Genomic DNA, 20,078 nt, shown 5'->3' with positions numbered 1-20,078 from the left:
GGAATAATGTGGAGAAAAAGGGTGATTACCATGCCTGTTGGTGGTGGTCATCCCTGATGCAGGGAATTTAAAAACACATGAATAAGAGGCGGAAGTGGAGGAGGAGGAGGGGACAGAAGGAGAATACACCAGGAGAGAGTTTAGCTTTGAAATTTTTTATCTTCACAAGTAACAACAATAAAAAAAAATCCACAGGCATGCTTTTCTACTCAGTGATCAGATGCCAGAGTGATCTTACCTTTCTTTGTCATATAGTTCATGCTGTTGGCCACAGCTGTGTTCTTCTCTACTGTGTCTAGCGTTGAGAAGCGAGCGTAGTCATCTATGAAATAGTTATCTGCAAAACGAGAGAGAAAAAAGGAGTAAAGTATCGATTCTGGAGCAAATGTTTTTATAATATACAAACTTTTGATTACATCATATCTGTACTGCAAAAAACACCAACAAAATAATCATCATCAAATAAATAGAAATAAATAGTAGCAGTAATGGTTGAAGAATATTTGGAAAACTAACTGTGCTTCTACATGAAGCTTTGAGGTCATCCATGTCACAGACAGCACATTAGTTTCTGAGGATGATCTAAAAAAAATTTGAAATTTAAGAAACCCTCATACTTACTGGTATCAGACAGATCCAGGTAGGTTCTGCTGGTGGACAACACTCTGGGGTTGATTCGAGGAACAACACTGGGCTGGTTCATGATGAAATCGACGACATCGTGGTCTGTAGCCAGCTCGCCCTGCGAGTGACATGAGAGGAAACGTGCGAGGTTAAAGTAAAAAGTCAGAGTCGTCGCTTTAGCTGCAGAGCTGACAGTCATGCAGGAGGTCCTTCTCTGCAAGATTTCCCTGCTCACAGTTTAAAAAGCACTTCTTAAATGTTAATGGCCTTTCCACTGCAGTTACGGGTGCTTGTTTAGAAAGTTTTCTCTGAATAAGTTTGAGTTAAACATTAAAAAAAAGAAAAGAGAAAAGGTATGTAGGATGACTAATGCTATGCTGACCAGTAAGACTTCTATAGCCACCAAATTAAATGCTGCTTGCTGTGTTTAAATTCCTTAGAAATCCTTTGAAAGAATCAATTCAAAGATTTGGCTCCTCTGTGTGATGGGCTGACATTAAAAGAGGAAAAATGACAGATGGCATGCTCACAAAGATCCTGCTGAAAAGAGAATTTGTTTTATGACTACAAAGACAGACAGTGTACTTTAGCAAGTTTACTTTATGGTGGCTTAACTTCCGCCTTTAATACCTTTAATTTTACACTAAGATTTTGTAGCAGGTCCAGGAAAGAAAAACCTAATTAAAAGAAAAAGGACAGACAAATAAATATATCTCATGAAGTACTTTTTAGAGAAAAAAACAACAACACATTTTTATTGATAAAAATTAGAATAGATTTGAAGTTTGCTTGTGAAATTAAGGCAAACTATTTTTGCTGAGATGCAAAATGCAGTTTTCTGCATATTGTTCAAAATAATACAAATACAAAATATCAAAAGATGAAACTGAGATATATTATTGGTTGTTTTGAATTAAAGTCCAGCAACAGATTTTTTTTTAGAAACTGTGACTGATGCTCTAAAACCTGTATTTTAGAATAACCCTTAATAAAATAATGATATGGCAGATAATGAGCTTTTATTGTAAATGTGATTGTAACTGACCAGGTAGACGGCCCTTTGGTAGAATGAGGTGGTCTCCAGGATTTTCTGCATGGTGACAGTTTCCAGTTCATCCGGGTCCAGCTGTTCACGCTGGTAAGGTATCCCGTTGTACATGACCACAGGCAGCGGGCCTACTCCTGTTTGCTCATAGTATGCCCGTCCTTCCTGAAAGGGAAGAAAGAAAGAAATGTTATCTGGTTAACCCTTAATTATTAGGCTCTGCAGTCAGTTTTAGGTGACCACTTTAAAAAGGCTGTTCTATTTCTCTTTTCTTGCATCTAAAAACCTCTTAAATACATGATACTATTGTACAGTTGCTGCAATTCCACCACATCCCAAATGTGCTCTACTGGATTGAGATCTGATGACTGAAGGTCACCTGAGTACAGTGAACTCATTCTCATGTTCAAGAAACCACTTTAAGATGATTTTATCCTACTGGAAGCAGCCATCAGACGACAGATACTCCACGTCAGATTCCTGTTCTTAGCTGACATGAGTGTGACGCAGTGTGGTCTTCTGTGGTTGCTGCTTCAAAGTTTAACATGATGTGCATTCAGAAATGCTCTTCTGTATACCTTGGTTGCAGCCAGTGGTTATTTGAATTACTGTTGGCTTCCTATCAGCATGAAGCAGTGTGGCCATTCTCCTCTGACTACAACAAGGGTTTTTTCTCCTGATGCTCACTGATTTTTTTTCTCTCCTCTTTTTTCAGACCATTTTCTATAAACTCCGGAGATGATTGCGTGGGGAAAATCGGAATAAATCTGCAGTTTCTGAAATACTCAGAGCAGTCCCTCTGCCACCAAAAAACATCCCTTAGTCAGAGTGACTTAAAATAATCTTTCTTCCCATTTCTGACGCTCAGTTGAGTTGGTGCCGTGTGATTGTCTGCTCAGATATTTGTGTTTGTGAGCAGTTTAATGTGTGTACCTAATAAAATGACCAGTATTCATCCACTGATGAATTATCAAACTACTCTTGAGTTGCTCAGTTATCCTTTTATTCTGGTGCTACATACAGCTCTTTTGACTGTAATTGTACACTTAGATTTGCTGTGTTAATAAAAATGTAATTTTAGATTAATAATATGAACAGAAAAAACATCCTGCTCGACTCACCTTCCTGTTGCTGTCATAGCTGGAGTCGGCTCCGAGGACACTGCTGACTTCGACGTAGGGAAACTTCTTCTCCAGCACTTTAACTACATCCCCAACACTCAGCCGACCACCAACTGGCACACGGTTAAACATCTATAAGAGGGAGAAGAGAAGAGAACGGGATGAATAAGTGGAAAAGGCAAGGCAAGGCAATTTCATTTGTATAGCACACTTTCAGCACAAGGCAATTCAAGGTGCTTTACATGATTAAAATAAAACAAAAAATAAAGCATAAATCACTATAAAAGTAAAATACAAGAAAACATTTACAAGAAAGCATTTACAATAAAACAATAATCAAGACAATAATTTATATGAAAAATTAAAACAAACAAGTAGAGAGCCATAATAGGATCAGTTACTCATAAGCAGGACTTATAAACTAATAAAAGCACTTTAAAGTCTATTCTCTGAGCTACAGGGAGCCAGTGTAATGACTTCAGAACTGGAGTAATGTGCTCTATTTTCTTGGTTCTAGTGAGAACACGAGCAGCAGCGTTCTGAATCAGCTGCAGTTGTCAGATTGATTTTTTGGGTAAACCTGTGAAGATACTGTTACAGTAATCAAGGCGGCTAGAGATAAATGCATGGATGAGTTTTTCTAGGTCTCCTTGTGTCATCAGTCCTTTATTCGTAGAAATGCTTCTCAGGTGATAGAAGGCTGACTTTGTTATAACTTTTATGTGGCCCTGGAGGTTCAGGTCTGAGTCCATTATTACACCTAAATTTCTGGCCTGGTCGGTAGTTTCTAGTTGGACCAGTTTGAGCTGGTTACTGATATTTAATCAATCTTTTTTGGGTCCAAAGATAAGTCAGTTTTGTTATTGTTCAGTTGAAGGAAATTATGAGACATCCAGTTGTTAATTTGCTCAATGCATTTATTAAGAGTTTGGATAGGTTCAACATCACCTGGTGACATTGAGATATAAAGCTGAGTATCGTCTGCATAATTGTGGTAGTTAATATTATTGGTGGTTATAATCTGGCTTAACGGGAGCATGTAAATGCTAAATAAGAGGGGCCCGAGGATGGAACCCTGGGGGACCCCGCATGTGATTTCTATATTTTGTGATGAAAATTGGCTAATTGACACATAGAAGTTTCTATTCTTAAGGTAGGACTTGAACTAGTCGAGTACTGTACCAGAGAGTCCGGCCCAGCTCTCTAGACGTTCCAGTAATATATCATGATCAACGGTGTCAAACGCCACACTAAGGTCCAGTAGTACCAATACTGTGGATTTCCCACGGTCAGTATTTATACGGATGTCATTAAACACTTTGACAAGGGCTGTCTCGGTGCTGTGGTGCCTACGAAAACCAGACTGATAAATATCAAAGCGGTTGTTCGTTGTGAGAAAGCTGTTTAACGATAAATGGAAGATTAGAGATTGGTCTGTAGTTTTGCATTAATGTGCTGTCTAGGTTCTTTTTCTTTAACATGGGTTTGATAACTGCTGTTTTTAAGGCTTTTGGGGAAGACACCTGATAGGAGGGATGCGTTAACTATTTGGATCAGACAAAGAGTAACAGAGACACAGATTAGATAAAGTCTTACAAAGGTCTTTTTCACTTCCTAGTTTCTGTGAACAATGGACTCACCGACATGACAGCTTCAAATGCATTCTGACTGTCCACCTCTTCAGTGATGTAGTTGTAGGCTCGGACGAGTGCCACACCGGCATCTTGCATACCATCTATGTCGTCTTCATCCGACACCACAAACACCAGCCCGATCCTAAACACAAACACAGAGCAAGTAAGCTTCCAAAAACAGTTAAAATGCAGAGCGTGTGCTGCCTGCTTCATCAGTATTCAAACAAACTGACTATCCCAAGATGCCACATGCAGCGCGGTATCAAAGGTCTTCCAAACATCCCTGACAAAACTCCTAAATTAAAAATGGATTTTTAACTACACATTTCTACTGACTACCAATGCTCTGCAGCACCTCTTATTTTATTTATTTATTTTAGTTTTCTGGTTACTGTACAGCAATAAAAAAGTGATATGTTGTGTATTCAAATTCATAAAAGCTGATAATTAATTCCCAAGAAAATGTCCAAAAAATGTATGCATCTTGATGACAGAAACACCAACCTGAGGGGTATATTATTAGCATAAAACATCTCTGCGACGCTCAGCAGTTCTACAGTGTTCTCCTGGGTCGGATCCAGAATGATCACCTGCAACAGATGCGTGTTAGCATTCATCAGAAAAGTTTCAGACCTATTTGGATTCACAGGGGTCTGATTAATAAACTGCGCTCTTACCAGATTGTGAAAGTTCTTGCGGATCTGCCTGATGACTCCAGGGAAAGTTGGTCTGAGCAGCTCCTGCACGTTGGAGGGCCATGAGCTGTACCTGTAGTCGGTCTCCAAGTTGTTAATCCACTAAAAAGGAGAATGCAGTGAAGAGGAAATGGTTTAAATTAAGTTTAAAGACAAGAATGAGCAGACAGGAGCCAACAAGAAATTACTTTTTATTGCTAGCGGAAGGAAAGCAGGACGATAATTTTGGAGGGCTTGAAATGCCTCCAAATTTGCTCAAATAGAAACTTGATTGCGCAACAAAAATCTTCCAAACACAACACATTTCTTTCCAAGCTTATTTTGGTTAAGTCCCTCATTTGCTGCAGCATTCAACAGTTAGTTATTAGGGACGTGTGTGAACACGGACACTCTTACACTGATGGCCGGGCTGCGGATGTCGACGGCGTAGTCAGAGTCGGAGGGCTGGACATTGAGCTTCAGGATGTCGTGAATAAAAGGTGTCTCGATTAGCAGGGAGCGCAGACCCTCCATCACCCGGGCCTCGCTGCGCAGCACTTCAAACACACTGCAGGTAGCAAAGGACAGAGGCGAGTTAAGTGATGCAGTGTGTGTGTGTGTATTGTAATCAAGAATTTGAGCGTAGCATCTAGACTGCCTTATTATCTGAAAGAGATGTATAAGTAGAGCTCATTATTTTCAGTTTTGATCTGGCTTATTTAAATCATTAAACAGCAGGTAAGATGTGAATGTGAAATCAGATTTTAAAAACATGACAAAGAAAAAGCAACAATCTCAGTTATTATACAGTCTCACTCTCAACTTATTTTATCGATTGGTTGAGCACAACCTATTAATACCTAATACAAGAACTAATTTTTGAATATTCCAGTAAACCCAAGAATATCACTTGGGTACAGTTTTCCATATGGAAGCATTTGCTGCTTCTGTGACTATCATTCAAATCTTTTCATGCCCCGTTTTAGGCCCAGTTGTCTTAACATTCCCAGGTCTTAAGAGCCCAAACACACGCACACACACAAAAATCTTTAATTTAATTTTACTTTACATTTTGTTCTAAACAATTGTTAAAGTATATAATCAGTCAAGCTACGGTCTTGACTGATTATATACTTTCATTTGCAAAAGGTTAAAGCAACACAGATGCATTTCTGTGCTGTAATTACTGCAAATTAGATGCTCAAAATATGGCTTTTTGTGTGTACCTGAAGATGTCCTGTGCGTCCAAATCTATATGCAGCCCGTTGATGAACAGCGCTGAATCCCCGGGCTGCAACCCCAGAGTTCCTTTGAAAAACTATGGAAAGAGAAACGTCAATATGACTAAATATCCTGTTTGTGTCAAGCTCCCCATTCAACACCAGCTGAGCAGATCACCACGCTGTGAGGCAAACAACATCAAAACCAGCCATCATGTAGTCAATTATACTGTAAAACTAGAGGCAACAGTCAACACAAAGCCACAACGAGTCACGTTGACAGCTCTAAACAAGCACTGACAACTCTGTTCAAAATCAGCCTGTTTAGAGCAATTAAACCCCACACTAAACAAATCTAATTATCAAAGAAGGGGTGTGTAAATGTGTGTGAATATGTCTATGAGAAGAGACCCGCATGTGTGTTTGTGCGTCTGCACAGGCAAAAGGAAAGCTCAAAGTCGTTCTGGCGCAGTCAAATCTCATTACAGAAAGACAAAGACATCAGATTAATCATACTCCAGACATTGCAATTACAACAAGACATGATTAACACAAATATTGTTCATCCCACTTAAATTGTGTGAGTGTGTGGATGCATGCCTGTGTGTGAGAGAAAGACAAAGACGTGTCTGTGTGCGAGCAAGTGCACGTGTCCAAACTACTTCAATCAATAATCATTTCTCGCTGCAGGACTCTGCGCGCCTGCTGAATGAATCACCGATTCAGTAATTAGGACGTTTGTCTGCTCAGCCCCACCATCAGCCCGAACTCCTGTCTGCACACCAAGATAATGTGAGCACAGCTTCAGGAGAGGAGACCAAGCAAAGGAGAGAGAGAAAACACTGACAAGAAGAAGGGGTGAGTGCCTATTCCACTAACAGGCGAAGCAAAACACACATTGTCAAAAACTGAATGCTTTCAAATCAGATGATGTTTACAATTGATCACAAAGTAAAAGGTAAAACAAAACCAGGAGGGGCAGTTTCATTTTGAGAGACAAAAGCTACTTGATTGTGGATGTTTGCAATAATGCTGTTTGTCTCGGTTCGTCCTCTTTAGTGGATTAAATTGATAAACAGCTAAAGCTAAATTATCCCTAACCACTAGAGGACACAGTCTGCAAGATTAAAAGAATAAGGATCCTCGATAATGGAAAGACAAACATAGGACAGATGATGAAATCGAGCAGTTTGAAAGCAGATGATTTAGTCTTAGCCACTGAACTGCTGAGCTAAAAGTTAATGATTCAGGCTGATCAAAACTCAATTTTAGAGTTTTTTTTACTCTCACTTTGTGAGGGGCAGCCAATCACAAGAAATACTGCTTAAAAGGGGAGCAAATCTATAGGGGAAGGAGTTAAAGCGACGTCTTTCAGACAGCGGATGAACTGAGCAGCTGCACCAAGGCCCACTATAAGATTTATAAAGGTTATTTTGAACTGTGAAGCATACAAAGCTACTCCAGGGAAGCCCAAAGAATAAAAGATTTCTGATGGATATGAAAAGAACTCACTTTATGCCAACGAAAAGGTCTTGGAGTCACAAAAGAAGGAACCAGAATATCAATGATGTAGCAGCTTATGATCCACCAGAATTCACAGGTTATTGTAAAATGTAAAGTTCTTAATGAAAGGTCTAGGTTTTGTTGTAACTGGTAAAATCCACCGAGAAGTCAGGGAGGATCACAAACAGCCATAAGGGGGACAAATTAATCTTGTTTCACTAAAATCACACTAATATTCTTTAAAGAAGCAGCAGATCTTGTGAAAACGAATATGACCTTCATCTTGCACCAATTCTTGTGAATTGTGGAGATATGTATGGACAATAGATGCTTTGCCATCACATAAGCCTATCAGTCCTTCGATTGGATGAGTCAATAAAAAAACAAAACAAAACAAAAAAGAGCCTTGTAACAGCCTCATCATCCGGTCTTTGCAAGAAGACAAGAAAAGCTTGTGTCCTAATGAGATTTTTATGTGACATCAGTATTGTTTTTTCCCCAAGTCACACAGCAAAGACGTATGACATCAGAGAGGGGAATATAAAGACTAAAGACACTGACACATCGTGTTGAGGTTGGGATCGGAGGTAATGTTGCATAAATTAAGTCAGCTTAATTCATGTTGTAACAATTACATGTGGTTTCTAAACCTGAAAATACCTGAAATGATCAAGTCATTTAGTGTTAGTCTAACAAGCACATGAAGGCCTATTAACTGCATTCATGAAGTTAAAAGAAAGTGAAAGAGACTAAAGTGTTCATTTTCATCTTTAACCAAAAGCAGAAATGTTTTCATTGTGTTACAAAAGGGCAAGTGGGAAAAAATAGAAGATGATCAAACATGTACCTTTTGATTCTCGCCAATCTCTTTACGGATCTCCGAGTTGACCACAGTTTTAGTGATTGACCTGGGAGAGAAAAGGAAGACTGAACTGTGAAACTGCTGACTATCCAAAATCTACACAAACCAAGCTTCTTATTGTAGTTACTGCTCATGTGTGTGTGTGTGTGTGTGTGTGTTTTCGTTTCTCCTCTACCTGGCCTTGGTGGGAAAATTCTGACTGAGGTCTTTCATAACATTGAGGGCATCAACAGCAGGAGCAGCAAGAATGCGAGCAGCTGTCTGGAAACTCAGATCTGTAAAAGAGAAGGTGGGTGGATGTTCAGGCAGGCGACGAGGGTCAGAATGGGAAAGAGATGAGTGGAAAAATTAGTAAGAAGAACAGGAAACACAGGAAAAGAAGAAAAAAGAAACAATGATCATAATTAGAAGACATGTGAGCACTTAGACATAAAACAAAGACAAGGGCTGCTTCAAAGATCGTTAACTTACTCTTGATTATTTAAAAGGACTAAGGCTATATGCTTGCAGCTCTGTACAACACAGACATTTCATATGGGCAAATTACGATTCACATTAAAGTGTCGAAGCTGAAATGTTCGTGTTGAGCAGGAATAATGTTTATGATGTTCGCCACCTTAAATTGATATAAACGCAGATATACTTATCATCTCTTTGATGTGTAAGTGTGGAAAAGATAAAGGGGTGTATGGAGCTTTGGTGTGCAAGGAGGGAAGAGAGCAGTGAGGATTATTTCAATGCAGTGAGCATCTCTGTAATGGTGTTGTAGTCTGTGTGATTATTAGCCTCTGGAGGTCTCCCTCTCTTTGTAAACAGGCTGAGCTAATGAGCCCCACAGGGTTAGGAGATAAAGACAGACGCCCACATGACAGTCTGACAGCCGAGTTCAACCCCCTCATCTCCTCGGAGCCTTTATTCGCCAAATATAAAAGCAGCCGAACGCTCACATCCTGATTACACCTACTGATAGGCTGACCTTTTACATATGGAAGCGTTTTCTTTAAGAAACATAAACATAACAGATGAGCTGGAGCCAATATAATTTTTTATTTGCTCAATAACATCAAAAAGAAAATGACAAAATTAAAAAGTATATGTGATTGCATCTGTGAGAGTGAGTTTTAACTGTTAATCAATATATGATGTCATCTTAATCAATGCTTTTATATTGCTGCAGACAAAGCTTTCATGTCTTCAAGGTATTATGGCTCAAACGCATCAAGAGGACAGTGATCGATCGCAGTCGTAGATCAGAGATCGATACAGATACATTTTCAGCTGCTAGTTTGATTCACAGGTGGAATGACATCATGGTTAAAGCAACAGAAGACAACTGGAGAAGCCAATGTTAATTTATTTTCATTTATTCCTGATCAAAGGGTTGTTGAGACAGAGAATAGGAAAGCGTTTTTAACTTTCTAATAGTTCAGGAAACTCCCATGGTTAACAGATGATTTAAACAAATACAGTATATGTACGGTGCTAGCATGTGATAATACAGATACAGTTTATTTTCTCTCATATAATACTGTTTTGAGGTGGACCCATTTCTTGGTCCACCTGTTTGACTCGCATTAACCAGTCCTCTACCAAAAATGAAAACTACTACCAACTAGTTGGTAATAGTTAAGCATATTGGGCATTTTTTCTATTTAACACATGTTAGGAAATCCCAGAAAAGACACGGGCTTCTAGGAAGCACAGGCTGACTGCTTTTACTGTAGGCGGCGATTATGTTTTCTGCTGTCTGTAGTCACTCCCCAAAGGCCCATTCTGTGCTAGAAAAAAAACTTGAAATTATCTTTTTTTTCCATTTATGGAGTAAGGAGGGTATCTTTAAAATGATTGTGTAACGAGATATTTCTGTGAAATTGTAAGAACGTCAGAGGACGCTCTGGGTCAGCTAACAATTGATTTGAATTTAATGGGTATGAGGACATGGGATTTTTCCCATCGGATAATTGTCTTTGTCAGCCATAGCTATGGAAGTAATAGATAGAGAACGAAGTTCAAGTCTTGCAGGTATATTTGCAGGATCATAAAATTGATTCTCTGAAAAATTAAGTCACAGGAGCAATGCCCACAGGTGTTATCTGTAGATTAAGAGGGCCTCACAGTTTATTTTCTGCTAGCCTGTCAAGATGCTGACTCGGTCAGTTTTGACAAGTTTGTTTCATTGTGCTGTATCATTATTTATTTACACGTGTAATACCAGAAACAGATACTTCCTTACAGAGCCTGTTCATATTGTCAAAACCAATCACTCAGAAGGAAACTGCAAACACAGAAAAATCTGCTGATGTCTGAAATAAGACAATTAAATTTGGAAAGAGGCCCACCTTGCATTTGCCAGACTTTCAGAGGTGCCATCTCGTTGGTGCTTTCAACTAAATGCTTCCTCAATTCTTTAAGCTGTTCCTTGAGCTCCGGGTAGAGGGTCCTAGTGAGAAAGATGGACAGAATGCATGCATCTGTTAAATGACTTAAGTGCTAATTAAGAGAAAGTTGTTGGATTCGCAGATTGATTTGATTATTTCTGGTTAGTTGAGCACAGATCGGTGCTTCAAGGCAGTAGGAAAAACAAAGAAAAAAAAAAGAAAGGCTTGGCTGAGAGAGTGTGGTGCAATTCCTGGACCTAATCCAAGCTTTGAATTTTTATCATAGGCTGACACAGAGTCACTCACTTGAGTTTGCCAAAAAGGAATCCCTGAACCTCATCCACTGGATCATTCTCTCCGATCATTGTAGCATTCACCTCCGCCCCTGAAACCACAATCAATTAACTCGATTTTCCAAGTCAGGACTCCTCTGGGATTACAACACTGTGGGCATGTGTGTATCGACTGTGTGTCTTCCTGTGAGTATGTACACCTTGGACTTGTGTGTCATCCTTTGCTTTGTACTCCTGGCTTTTGATGGCCAGCTCCACTCCATACCCGGACAGATACACCTTCTTTCCTCTTGACTTCTGCAGAAGAAGAAGAAAAATAAGAAAAGATGGGACATCACATGCTTTTAATTGTGTCACACACAGAAAACGCTTACCGGTAATTGCAATTAATTGCATTTGCAAACAGATTAAAAGACACAGTTATGCTAACCTGATGACAAAACAATTTTTTTTTTTTATGTAAAAAGCTCTGTGAACGTTCTTGTGTTCCCACTTGTAAAAAAAATAAATCCCACTCACATTATAAATGCATGTGCTTGCTGACTATCTTCCATGTGCAGACAACCAGCTTGCTAAGTACTTAAGCCACTAACTGTCCCTGGTCTGGCCCCAGAGCTATATGCACAGAGTAAGAGTTAAATGTTACAGCCTTTCTAGTGCCCAGGACTTCCTGCCTGAAAGACAGATGGTGAGAATAATTTAGCATAATCAGGGGGAGGAAAAAAAGAAAAACACTATCAAATGGATTTGCATGTGAGGGGAAAGTAATCCAACTTGAGAAACTTGCAGTCTAGCATGAGGAACTGGAGAAGCTCTTTTCATCCCAGGTGTAAATGAGGACTGTCTTAAACTGCAGATTTTTTTTTGTAAGACGAGGATAAAACACGGGAGCCCAAAGTAACTTTGGGATTTCACCACATGACTATAAACCAACTTACACTTATAAAACTATTCCTGACATGGAAAACATTTTCTTTATTGATAATTTCACATAGTAATATACAAGTAGTGACCTAAATACGCTCAAACTATCTAATGTGATCTTCTCATTTAAATTATATTAGAAGTAAAGCAATTCTTACAGGCAGGTAGTGGCGAAGCACGTAGGTCACAGAGCCTTCATTAACTTTGGATAGAATGACTTGGTGAAGCTTCTGGAAATCTGCCGTCCCAAACTGGGCGTAAAGAATCACAACAGGAGCATCTGGATTTGAACCTGGGTATTTATGATCACCTTTAAAAAGATATGGCTTTGTCCTGGAAGAGAAAAAAAAAAAGCTGCCCTTAACAATATAATTCGTAATCCTTTTGCTTTAGATGTATGTGACTTTTTTACCTTTGAGGTGCAGTTTTTAAGAGTGCCTCTAACTTCCCTGTATCACAGGTCTTCTCTCCGTGGATGCTCAAAAAAGCTGAGCAGCCAGAAGGAGGAGGCTCAGTGGACGCTATCTAAAAATATACACCCAAAAAGCATAATCAGTACTAATATCATCCTACTCACATGTATGCTCAAGCCTTCAAAACAGCTTTAAATTGCCCTGCTGTTACCTGTTGGAAGGAGTGTACTGTTGCAGAGTAAGCTCTCAGTGAGAGTGCAAACTTCAGCATGTTTAACTGGACGGAGCTGAGCAAGGCACTGGCTCTCTTCATGATCAGATCATAGTAGGCCTGATCTGTGTCTGTGTGGGGACAGCAAATGTGCACATGTAAGATTTCGGTGTGGTCTCGCCCCTCTCTAGAGGACCTATTACCCTTCGTATTTAATTACTGTAATCTATATTAAATAGCTTTGCAGAATTCACAATTTAGAATAATCCTTTTTTATGTTACACTGGGCTGTGAGGCAATAACCACAGATCATCTTATCTCGCTTCAGGGTCACGCTCCCTGCAAGAAAACTTTCTTCTAATTCGCTGGGCCTCACAAACGGAAGGTCTGAACAGCAGGTGGACGGGGCTGCTGTGCTGAGAGAATATCTGTTCTCACTTACAACATAAGGTGCCATAATCAAAAAAAAAGGAGAAAAAACTGTGTTCAGAGCAATCTGAAGCCTGAGTTTTCACTGGGATTACTTTCACAAGCGCTGACCTCAATATCGGAAAATCTGACCAAATTTAATATGAGTAACCACCACTGGTACAGTATATATAATAAAGAGAATAAGGAAAAGCATAATAGGTCCCCTTGAAATTGTGTTACAGCAGTGCTGGTCTAACTGAGATACACTTTTTATTGTGTTATTGCTCCAACGAGTATGTGGCTAAAACACCGACAATGCAATTACTGCCAAGATGCTGCATACACATCATAAATTCAGCTGCTCACAGCGCAGAAACTAAAAGTGAAATCTTGTCCAAAGAGTCCAAAGTTTTACTTTACCGTCATGCTCTCCTTCTATGTTTTGATTGGCCTCTACAAAGTCCCAGAACTTCTCCTGGCTCTCCTCTGCCATGAACTCACTGGGGAAGGAGAATATGAAAGTGGCGGTCTCACAAGCTGGAAATGCATAGTGTCAGCTACTGCAAACAGCACAACACCTAAAGCCCTTAATTATTCACAGTCTTCCTCAAGGACATATCAGTGAGACAGAAGCGTAGTTTAAACTCACTTAGAGGACAGTCACAGGAATGACCTCAGAACACTGATTTATCTATTATCTCCTTTTGAAATGTAATTTATATGTAATGCAGCCAAAGTGCTGCTCCCTTTGAGCAGTGCAGTGTCATACCTGGCCTCCAGCAGCAGCGGTGTATCAGCCCATTTGGTTGTAAGAGTGGTTGTGACAGCCTTTGAGTCCGCACCCCCAGATGCTACAGAGAGCAGCGAGAGCAGCACGATCCACAGAAGCCACATCCTCAAGCCTACACCTGAGGGAACAGAAGAGTTGGGAAGTGAGGCTAAAGATTTCCACATTGCTGTTAAAGTCGAGCTCAAAATAAACAGTGTGAATGATAGTATCATCCCGCCCATTGTGCTATGCGGTAGTGAAGAACGGAGCCCACTCAGCCACCAAAGTAGATTATAATGTTATCTGGCTCTGTACGAATTGGCTGAACATCTCACTGCCAACAGAGATAAAACACAGAGGCAGATCCTAACAAACTACAAGCTCAGTGACCACAAAGATGCCATTGAAAGATGAAGAAATACAACACAATATGTAGCCACTGTCAAACCTTTAATAACAATAAATCATTTCCTTTAACAAATTCAGCTCTGTTTATGCAGATTTCCAAGAATGCAGTTAATTATCTCTCAAATAAAAACATACAGATATAACATACTACAACTACTGTGTATAACCAACATATATTATTAATTGTATATTAATAACATTTAGTTGCTTACACTCTGTCCTAATGCGTTGGTGCTACTGTTTGCTGACACTTTTATATACTAAAGATGACCTTTGAATTGAACATATCTAAACCTTGGTTTTCTTCATGGATGGGGCCATATGGACTTAGGGAACACAGGGATCAAATGAGGCCGTCTATGTGCAGTTCTAACCTTTGTTCCGTGGTGCTTTTTTTTAACCTAGAATTTGCTTCAAAAGACCCTCCGTAGGATACAACATCTCAACTCAGAGTAAAAGCTCCTGAAACAAGGAAATGTTTCAAAGAGACCTCTGAAGAAAGAGCAACAGCGCTTAAATAGAAAACACATGTTGCCATTTTTACACATTTTTGCTTATCATATAATTTCATTTATGCTCTCATGAGTTCTTGCAAACAACATTTCCAAATGATATTATTTTTAGCAACTTATATTTGGATTTCACCTTAATTAAACACCAAATATTCAGTGACTGTAAGGGCACTGATTTTAACATAATTGGTTGATTTTATTGTATTTATATTGCACAGCAATATGACAAAAATAAAGTTAGCCTTCCTGAGCAAGGTCGATTTAAGTCCCCACCTCACTCGTTTATTGGTCACAAGCAAAAGGATGAGATGGTGGATGCAAGCGGGAGAAATGAGCTCCCTCAGAAGGGCGGCTGGGATTGCCCTTAGAGACAGGGTAAAGATTTTAGTCAACTGAGAGGGTCTCAGAGTAAAGCCACTGCTCCTCCACATTGAAAAGTGCCAGTTGAGATGGGTTGGGCATCTGATTAGGAAGCCTCCTGGGTGAGGTGGGTATGTCCTACCAGGAGGAGGCCGTGCGGTAGTCTCGGGACACACTGGAGCAACTATATCTCTCAGCAGCCCTAGGAAGGCCACGGTGTTCTCCCGCATAAGCTGGAGGAGGTGGCCTGGATAGGAGGAGGTCTGGGTTTCTTTGCTCAGGCTGCTGCGCCCGCAACCCGGCTCCGATAAACAGACAACAAAATAAATAGATGGAAGGAGTTCTTCCTTTGCAGTCTTTTTATGTCAGTCTGTTAACTAACCTACACGCAAAACTGTTTCACTAGCAAGGAAAAACAATTCTGATATTTTAATGGACAAAATGAGCGTTGTTTTTGCCTTTGTATGTATTTGTAAGACCACAGTATGGTGGGTGAACTCTAATTTCTGACGGCACTGAACGATCCATTATTCAGTGCCACAGGGTGTGCATAACAGGCTTTTATCAGCTTTCCACTGAATAATATTGAGATCTGATCAAATCCTGTTATTAAATAAAAAGTCTGCTCAAACAATAAATGGTTCCAAGGTAGTCATTTAAATTTAAAATAAACAAAATTAATATTATTGTTTTACACATATGTATGATTATGTGGTCTAGACTTTATAATCATCTTAATAGTAGGACACATTGCGCTGCTTCAACAAGTGTAGTGTCAGAAAATATCCTTAAGACTCCTTATTAACATCGTGATACCGCCTTCAGCAGTGCTGCCGACAACATAAGGCTTGCCAGGCACAGTAGGATACTGCTAATTTGCTAAGCAATTCAAACACGGTTGTGAAGTGTTCACCTAAAGCAAGGTACCAGATCATCTCCTCAAGCTGTGCAACTGATTCTACATGTTTGACTACTTAGCAATTATACAAGAATACACATAAATTAAATATTAAAGAAAAGAAACACCTGGTCATTATTTATCACTTCATGGGAAAAAAAAACTGTAATTAATCTAAACAAAGCTGGATTTTTAAACATTTTATTCCTCATATTATGCAGAATCATTTACCTGTGCAAGTTTAGCTGCAAATAACATAACACAATGCTTCCTATTCACGATTGTAAAAGTTATATTAGTTATATTTTATCGTATGTTAATATGACAATTTTTCTTCTTGCTTTTGGGATGCACAGCTATTAACCACACAGCAATGTCAGACCTTGCCGATTACCGTGTGGAAACAAAATAACATTTACCAAAGGTGGTGGCTGAGGTTTACTTTTTTGTGTCTGATCAATTTTTGCCCTGGATCAGAGCTCAACAAAGACAAATAAACAGCAATGAAAAATTAATGAAATAAATAATTAATGCTGGTATCAGGATCATCTGTCAAATTTAAACATCGGTATGATGCCAGGTTTTCCATATTGTTGCATTTTAGAAATATTTTTTTAGGAGTTCAGTATTTAGAAAGGCTTAAAAAAAAGCCTTAGAGCCTTTAAAGGCCTAAAGAGGATGCACCAGTAACCTTGTTTCTTTGTGTTACCTGGCTCAATAAACTCTAAAAACCTGGTCAGAATTAACAGGTATCAAAACAGCAGTTATCAGCTTTGTCTACTAACCTAGACCTTTCGCCTCAGGCTCTGTGCATGTTCACATATAGCCTGATACTATCAAGTATCATTTCACTCTTCTTCCACACAAAATTGATCAATCGAGTGCTGCCTACTTCAGTCAGAGACATTATTACAGGAACTGGTGATAGAGATCTCCAAAGAATAGACTATAAATATATAATGACAAAAGCCAGCACCAGTAAATGTAAATGTGTCCTGCCACTTCATCTTTACAGCTGTTCAACTGCTTTTAAACACAAATATCTAATAAGCCAATCACATGACAGAAACTCAATTAATATAGGCATGTAAAGTTCTTCCCCATTCTGATGGCAGAAATGAGGAAGAAAGGGAATAAGACACAAATTACCACTGGTTGTAACCAATGTATGCAGAAGAGCATCCCTGAATGCACAAAACATCAAACTTTAAAGCAGGCTGGCTACAGCAGAAGGTACACAGTGAAAGAATGGACCCATTCTGCATCCTGTCAGTGGTTCAGGCTGGTGGTGTTGCTGTAACTAATCCAATATCACAGTAGTTGGAAGTTATCTTGCTATGGTCAATAATGATACTCTGCCTGGTAGAAGGGGCCAGTGTGTTTTCTGGGCCAAAAGGGCGAGTTCAAATACCCTACCACAAAACAACCAATGGGTAGTGAACCAGTGGTTATGTATAATCCGCTGGGTACACTACACTTCATTGAAAGACACCTGGGTGACCAGCAAGTCAAACTCTAAATAACTCTAAGATATAAGGTCTGAGAGGACAAAAAGAAGAGACAAACTGACGAGGAGGAAATGCATGAACCCTTCATCGCCATATCATAACGTTACAGATTTCTTTAATAGTGTTACGCTTAATTACAGCAGAGCAGGATGCTGAGGCTGTAAACAAAACGTGCCATCATTTCTATCCAATGGGAGAGTTCAGCGTGGCTCATCCGTCCAATGAGTGCACAGTTTGGACATCCGGGCTGTCTCAATGACAACCCTCAGAGCTGTCATAATAGCTGTAATCACGAGCTAACTGCTAATTGTAACAAAAACCTCACACGTTCAAATTTTACTGGTTTAACCAGCTCTAATGTCTGCTGTATTTACTCTTCAGAGCCCATTCAAAGCCGGAAAACTCACGGCGAGCTAGCGCTACCTGAAATTAATGCTAGCTAACGCCTCCCGCACAAAAGCAAAACTGCCCGATTGCACCTGTTTTTGTTTACTTACACGCACAAATTGTCAAATTCTGTTGAAAAGACAATAAACAGCCTTAGCTACAAGCGTATGAAGCTCCACAACACAGAAAATGAATGATTTAGTCTCACCGAAGCCGGCTTGGTAGCTTCCTGAATTCATGATCCGCTGTGGAGTGGGCGGGTCCTGACAGGCTCATTAGGCAACCACAATGTTGCCTGTTCAAAATTACTGAACCTCTCAGCAATAAATGATTAACTAATAAGACGTGCCTTAGACGGTGAACTGCAAATTTCACTGATAATTAATTCACTAATTAAAAACAAAGACTGTCAAAATCCTTTTTCTTTTTATATTTATTATTATTGTTGTTGTTAGTGTTGTTGCCTAAAATTATTTTCCTGATTTAAGTAAACTATGTGAAAGGACATTATTTTTTAAAAGTGTAAGAAGTGAGAAGCAGAAAATACATAATTTAATAATCCGTATTATTAAAACCACTGACAAATGTTGTTAGAGTGCTCGCCAACCTTGGATCCTGACATTCATTGGATGTTATTTAAAAAGCAAGTATTGCCAGCTCTTTGCAATAGCACTAACCAAGGACTTACCATTGTCTCTTTTAGCTTGTTTCCCAATGGTCAGAGGTGGGAAGTAACAAAGTGCTTCAGGTAACAAACACTTTTTAATACGGGCCTGACAAAGGGTGTAATTATCTTAGAATTAAATGGAATTTCCACGTATTATCATTTGGAATTACAATATAATTATATTTACCTACAAATACTTAGTAGTAAATAGACTACAATAAGGGGGTAATAGTTCAAGATTTAACAAGAAAGAAGAATTATAGTGTAAGTCATTTTAAGTAAGTGCCTAATTTCCAGGCATTTTGTATGGTTAATTTTTAATTTTACATCTTACAGTGTAAATATACTGTACTTTTTGGGGTGCCACTGTATTATGTAGTAGCTTAACCTTACTTATACTATATACTACCTAATACTTCTGTGCATCACAGATGTTCCACTATTCAACTGTCCTCCTATATTACATAAAAACATGTGATTAAAGACTGTTGTCCCTTTCCTACTTAGAAAAAATTAAAATAAACCCACCAGCAAAAACTGCAGGACATAGGCACATTTGATCTCTATATTAATGGAGATAGTCAAACTTGAGTTCTTTCTTTCACACTGATCAACCATCAATCAGAACTTTCAAAAGGACTGTGAGAAAACTTCCAAAAATTGGATTAACACAAATGAAGAAAGACTCCAATAGAATATTTTTTAAAATTTTTAATTGTAATGCAAACTCGAACACAGTTAACAATAAACTGCTCTTATTGGCTAAAGACAACGTTATTTAGCCTTTTCTACTTGTACAGTTCAGTCATTTCTTTGCTTTTTGTGCTCTCTTCTTTTGTTCTTAGACCTTAGTTTTAAACAGTTGGCAAGTGGTTACTGGAGGTTGCAAAGAGGCGTACAGTGCTGCATCGATCTGCTTGTGATTGCTGTGGTCTTCAGCAGTTTGCATGGAAGATGCTGACATGTCTGTAAACTACTCGCTGAACAGTGTTGAAACTGTTAATGAGACAAGCTGAAATAACAAGACATTTCTAGTCTACGGTAAGAATGAAATTACAAGAGAATTGATGTGAACTACAAGAGGGACCTGTTTGTATCACGATGGAAGAAATGGATGGACTACATTAGAAAATGCAGGCCAGTTTTTGCTTTTGCTTTAGATTTTGACTTTGTTAACTACTAGAAGACTAGAGGAAATATTAGTTATATTAGTTATATTAATGGAAACAAAAACACACTCCCTATATTTATTTATT

At 39.0% G+C, this 20,078-nt stretch overlaps 1 protein-coding gene across 3 annotated transcripts in view; it reads right to left on the bottom strand.

Moving 5' to 3' along the window:
• uggt1 (UDP-glucose glycoprotein glucosyltransferase 1) overlaps window positions 1-18,452 on the bottom strand; it is a 30,465-nt gene extending 12,013 nt beyond the window's left edge. Inside the window, exons 1-21 of one of the 3 annotated variants that reach the window (XM_040042368.1) lie at window positions 18,364-18,452; window positions 14,083-14,221; window positions 13,734-13,813; window positions 12,903-13,033; window positions 12,691-12,803; window positions 12,437-12,611; window positions 11,555-11,651; window positions 11,368-11,446; window positions 11,023-11,123; window positions 8,859-8,958; window positions 8,669-8,729; window positions 6,325-6,416; window positions 5,516-5,666; window positions 5,102-5,221; window positions 4,929-5,014; window positions 4,431-4,566; window positions 2,791-2,922; window positions 1,670-1,834; window positions 622-742; window positions 239-337; window positions 30-53 (exon numbers count right to left, since the gene is read on the bottom strand). In XM_040042368.1, coding sequence (XP_039898302.1) covers window positions 30-53; window positions 239-337; window positions 622-742; window positions 1,670-1,834; window positions 2,791-2,922; window positions 4,431-4,566; window positions 4,929-5,014; window positions 5,102-5,221; window positions 5,516-5,666; window positions 6,325-6,416; window positions 8,669-8,729; window positions 8,859-8,958; window positions 11,023-11,123; window positions 11,368-11,446; window positions 11,555-11,651; window positions 12,437-12,611; window positions 12,691-12,803; window positions 12,903-13,033; window positions 13,734-13,813; window positions 14,083-14,221; window positions 18,364-18,394 — 2,233 coding nt within the window. In that variant the 5' untranslated portion in view covers window positions 18,395-18,452. Of the gene's footprint in view, window positions 1-29; window positions 54-238; window positions 338-621; window positions 743-1,669; window positions 1,835-2,790; window positions 2,923-4,430; window positions 4,567-4,928; window positions 5,015-5,101; window positions 5,222-5,515; window positions 5,667-6,324; window positions 6,417-8,668; window positions 8,730-8,858; window positions 8,959-11,022; window positions 11,124-11,367; window positions 11,447-11,554; window positions 11,652-12,436; window positions 12,612-12,690; window positions 12,804-12,902; window positions 13,034-13,733; window positions 13,814-14,082; window positions 14,222-18,265; window positions 18,343-18,363 lie in introns of those variants that run through there. The other 2 variants (XM_040042370.1, XM_040042369.1) reach the window with 2 other exon arrangements.
• Between the last annotated feature and the right edge of the window lie 1,626 nt (window positions 18,453-20,078).

Source organism: Simochromis diagramma, unplaced genomic scaffold (genome assembly GCF_900408965.1).
Source record: "Simochromis diagramma unplaced genomic scaffold, fSimDia1.1 OVJJ01000304.1, whole genome shotgun sequence".
NCBI classification, from domain to species: Eukaryota; Metazoa; Chordata; class Actinopteri; order Cichliformes; family Cichlidae; genus Simochromis; species Simochromis diagramma.
The sequence above is the reverse complement of the archived record's forward strand: the minus strand, read 5'-3'. Positions and strand labels throughout refer to the sequence as shown.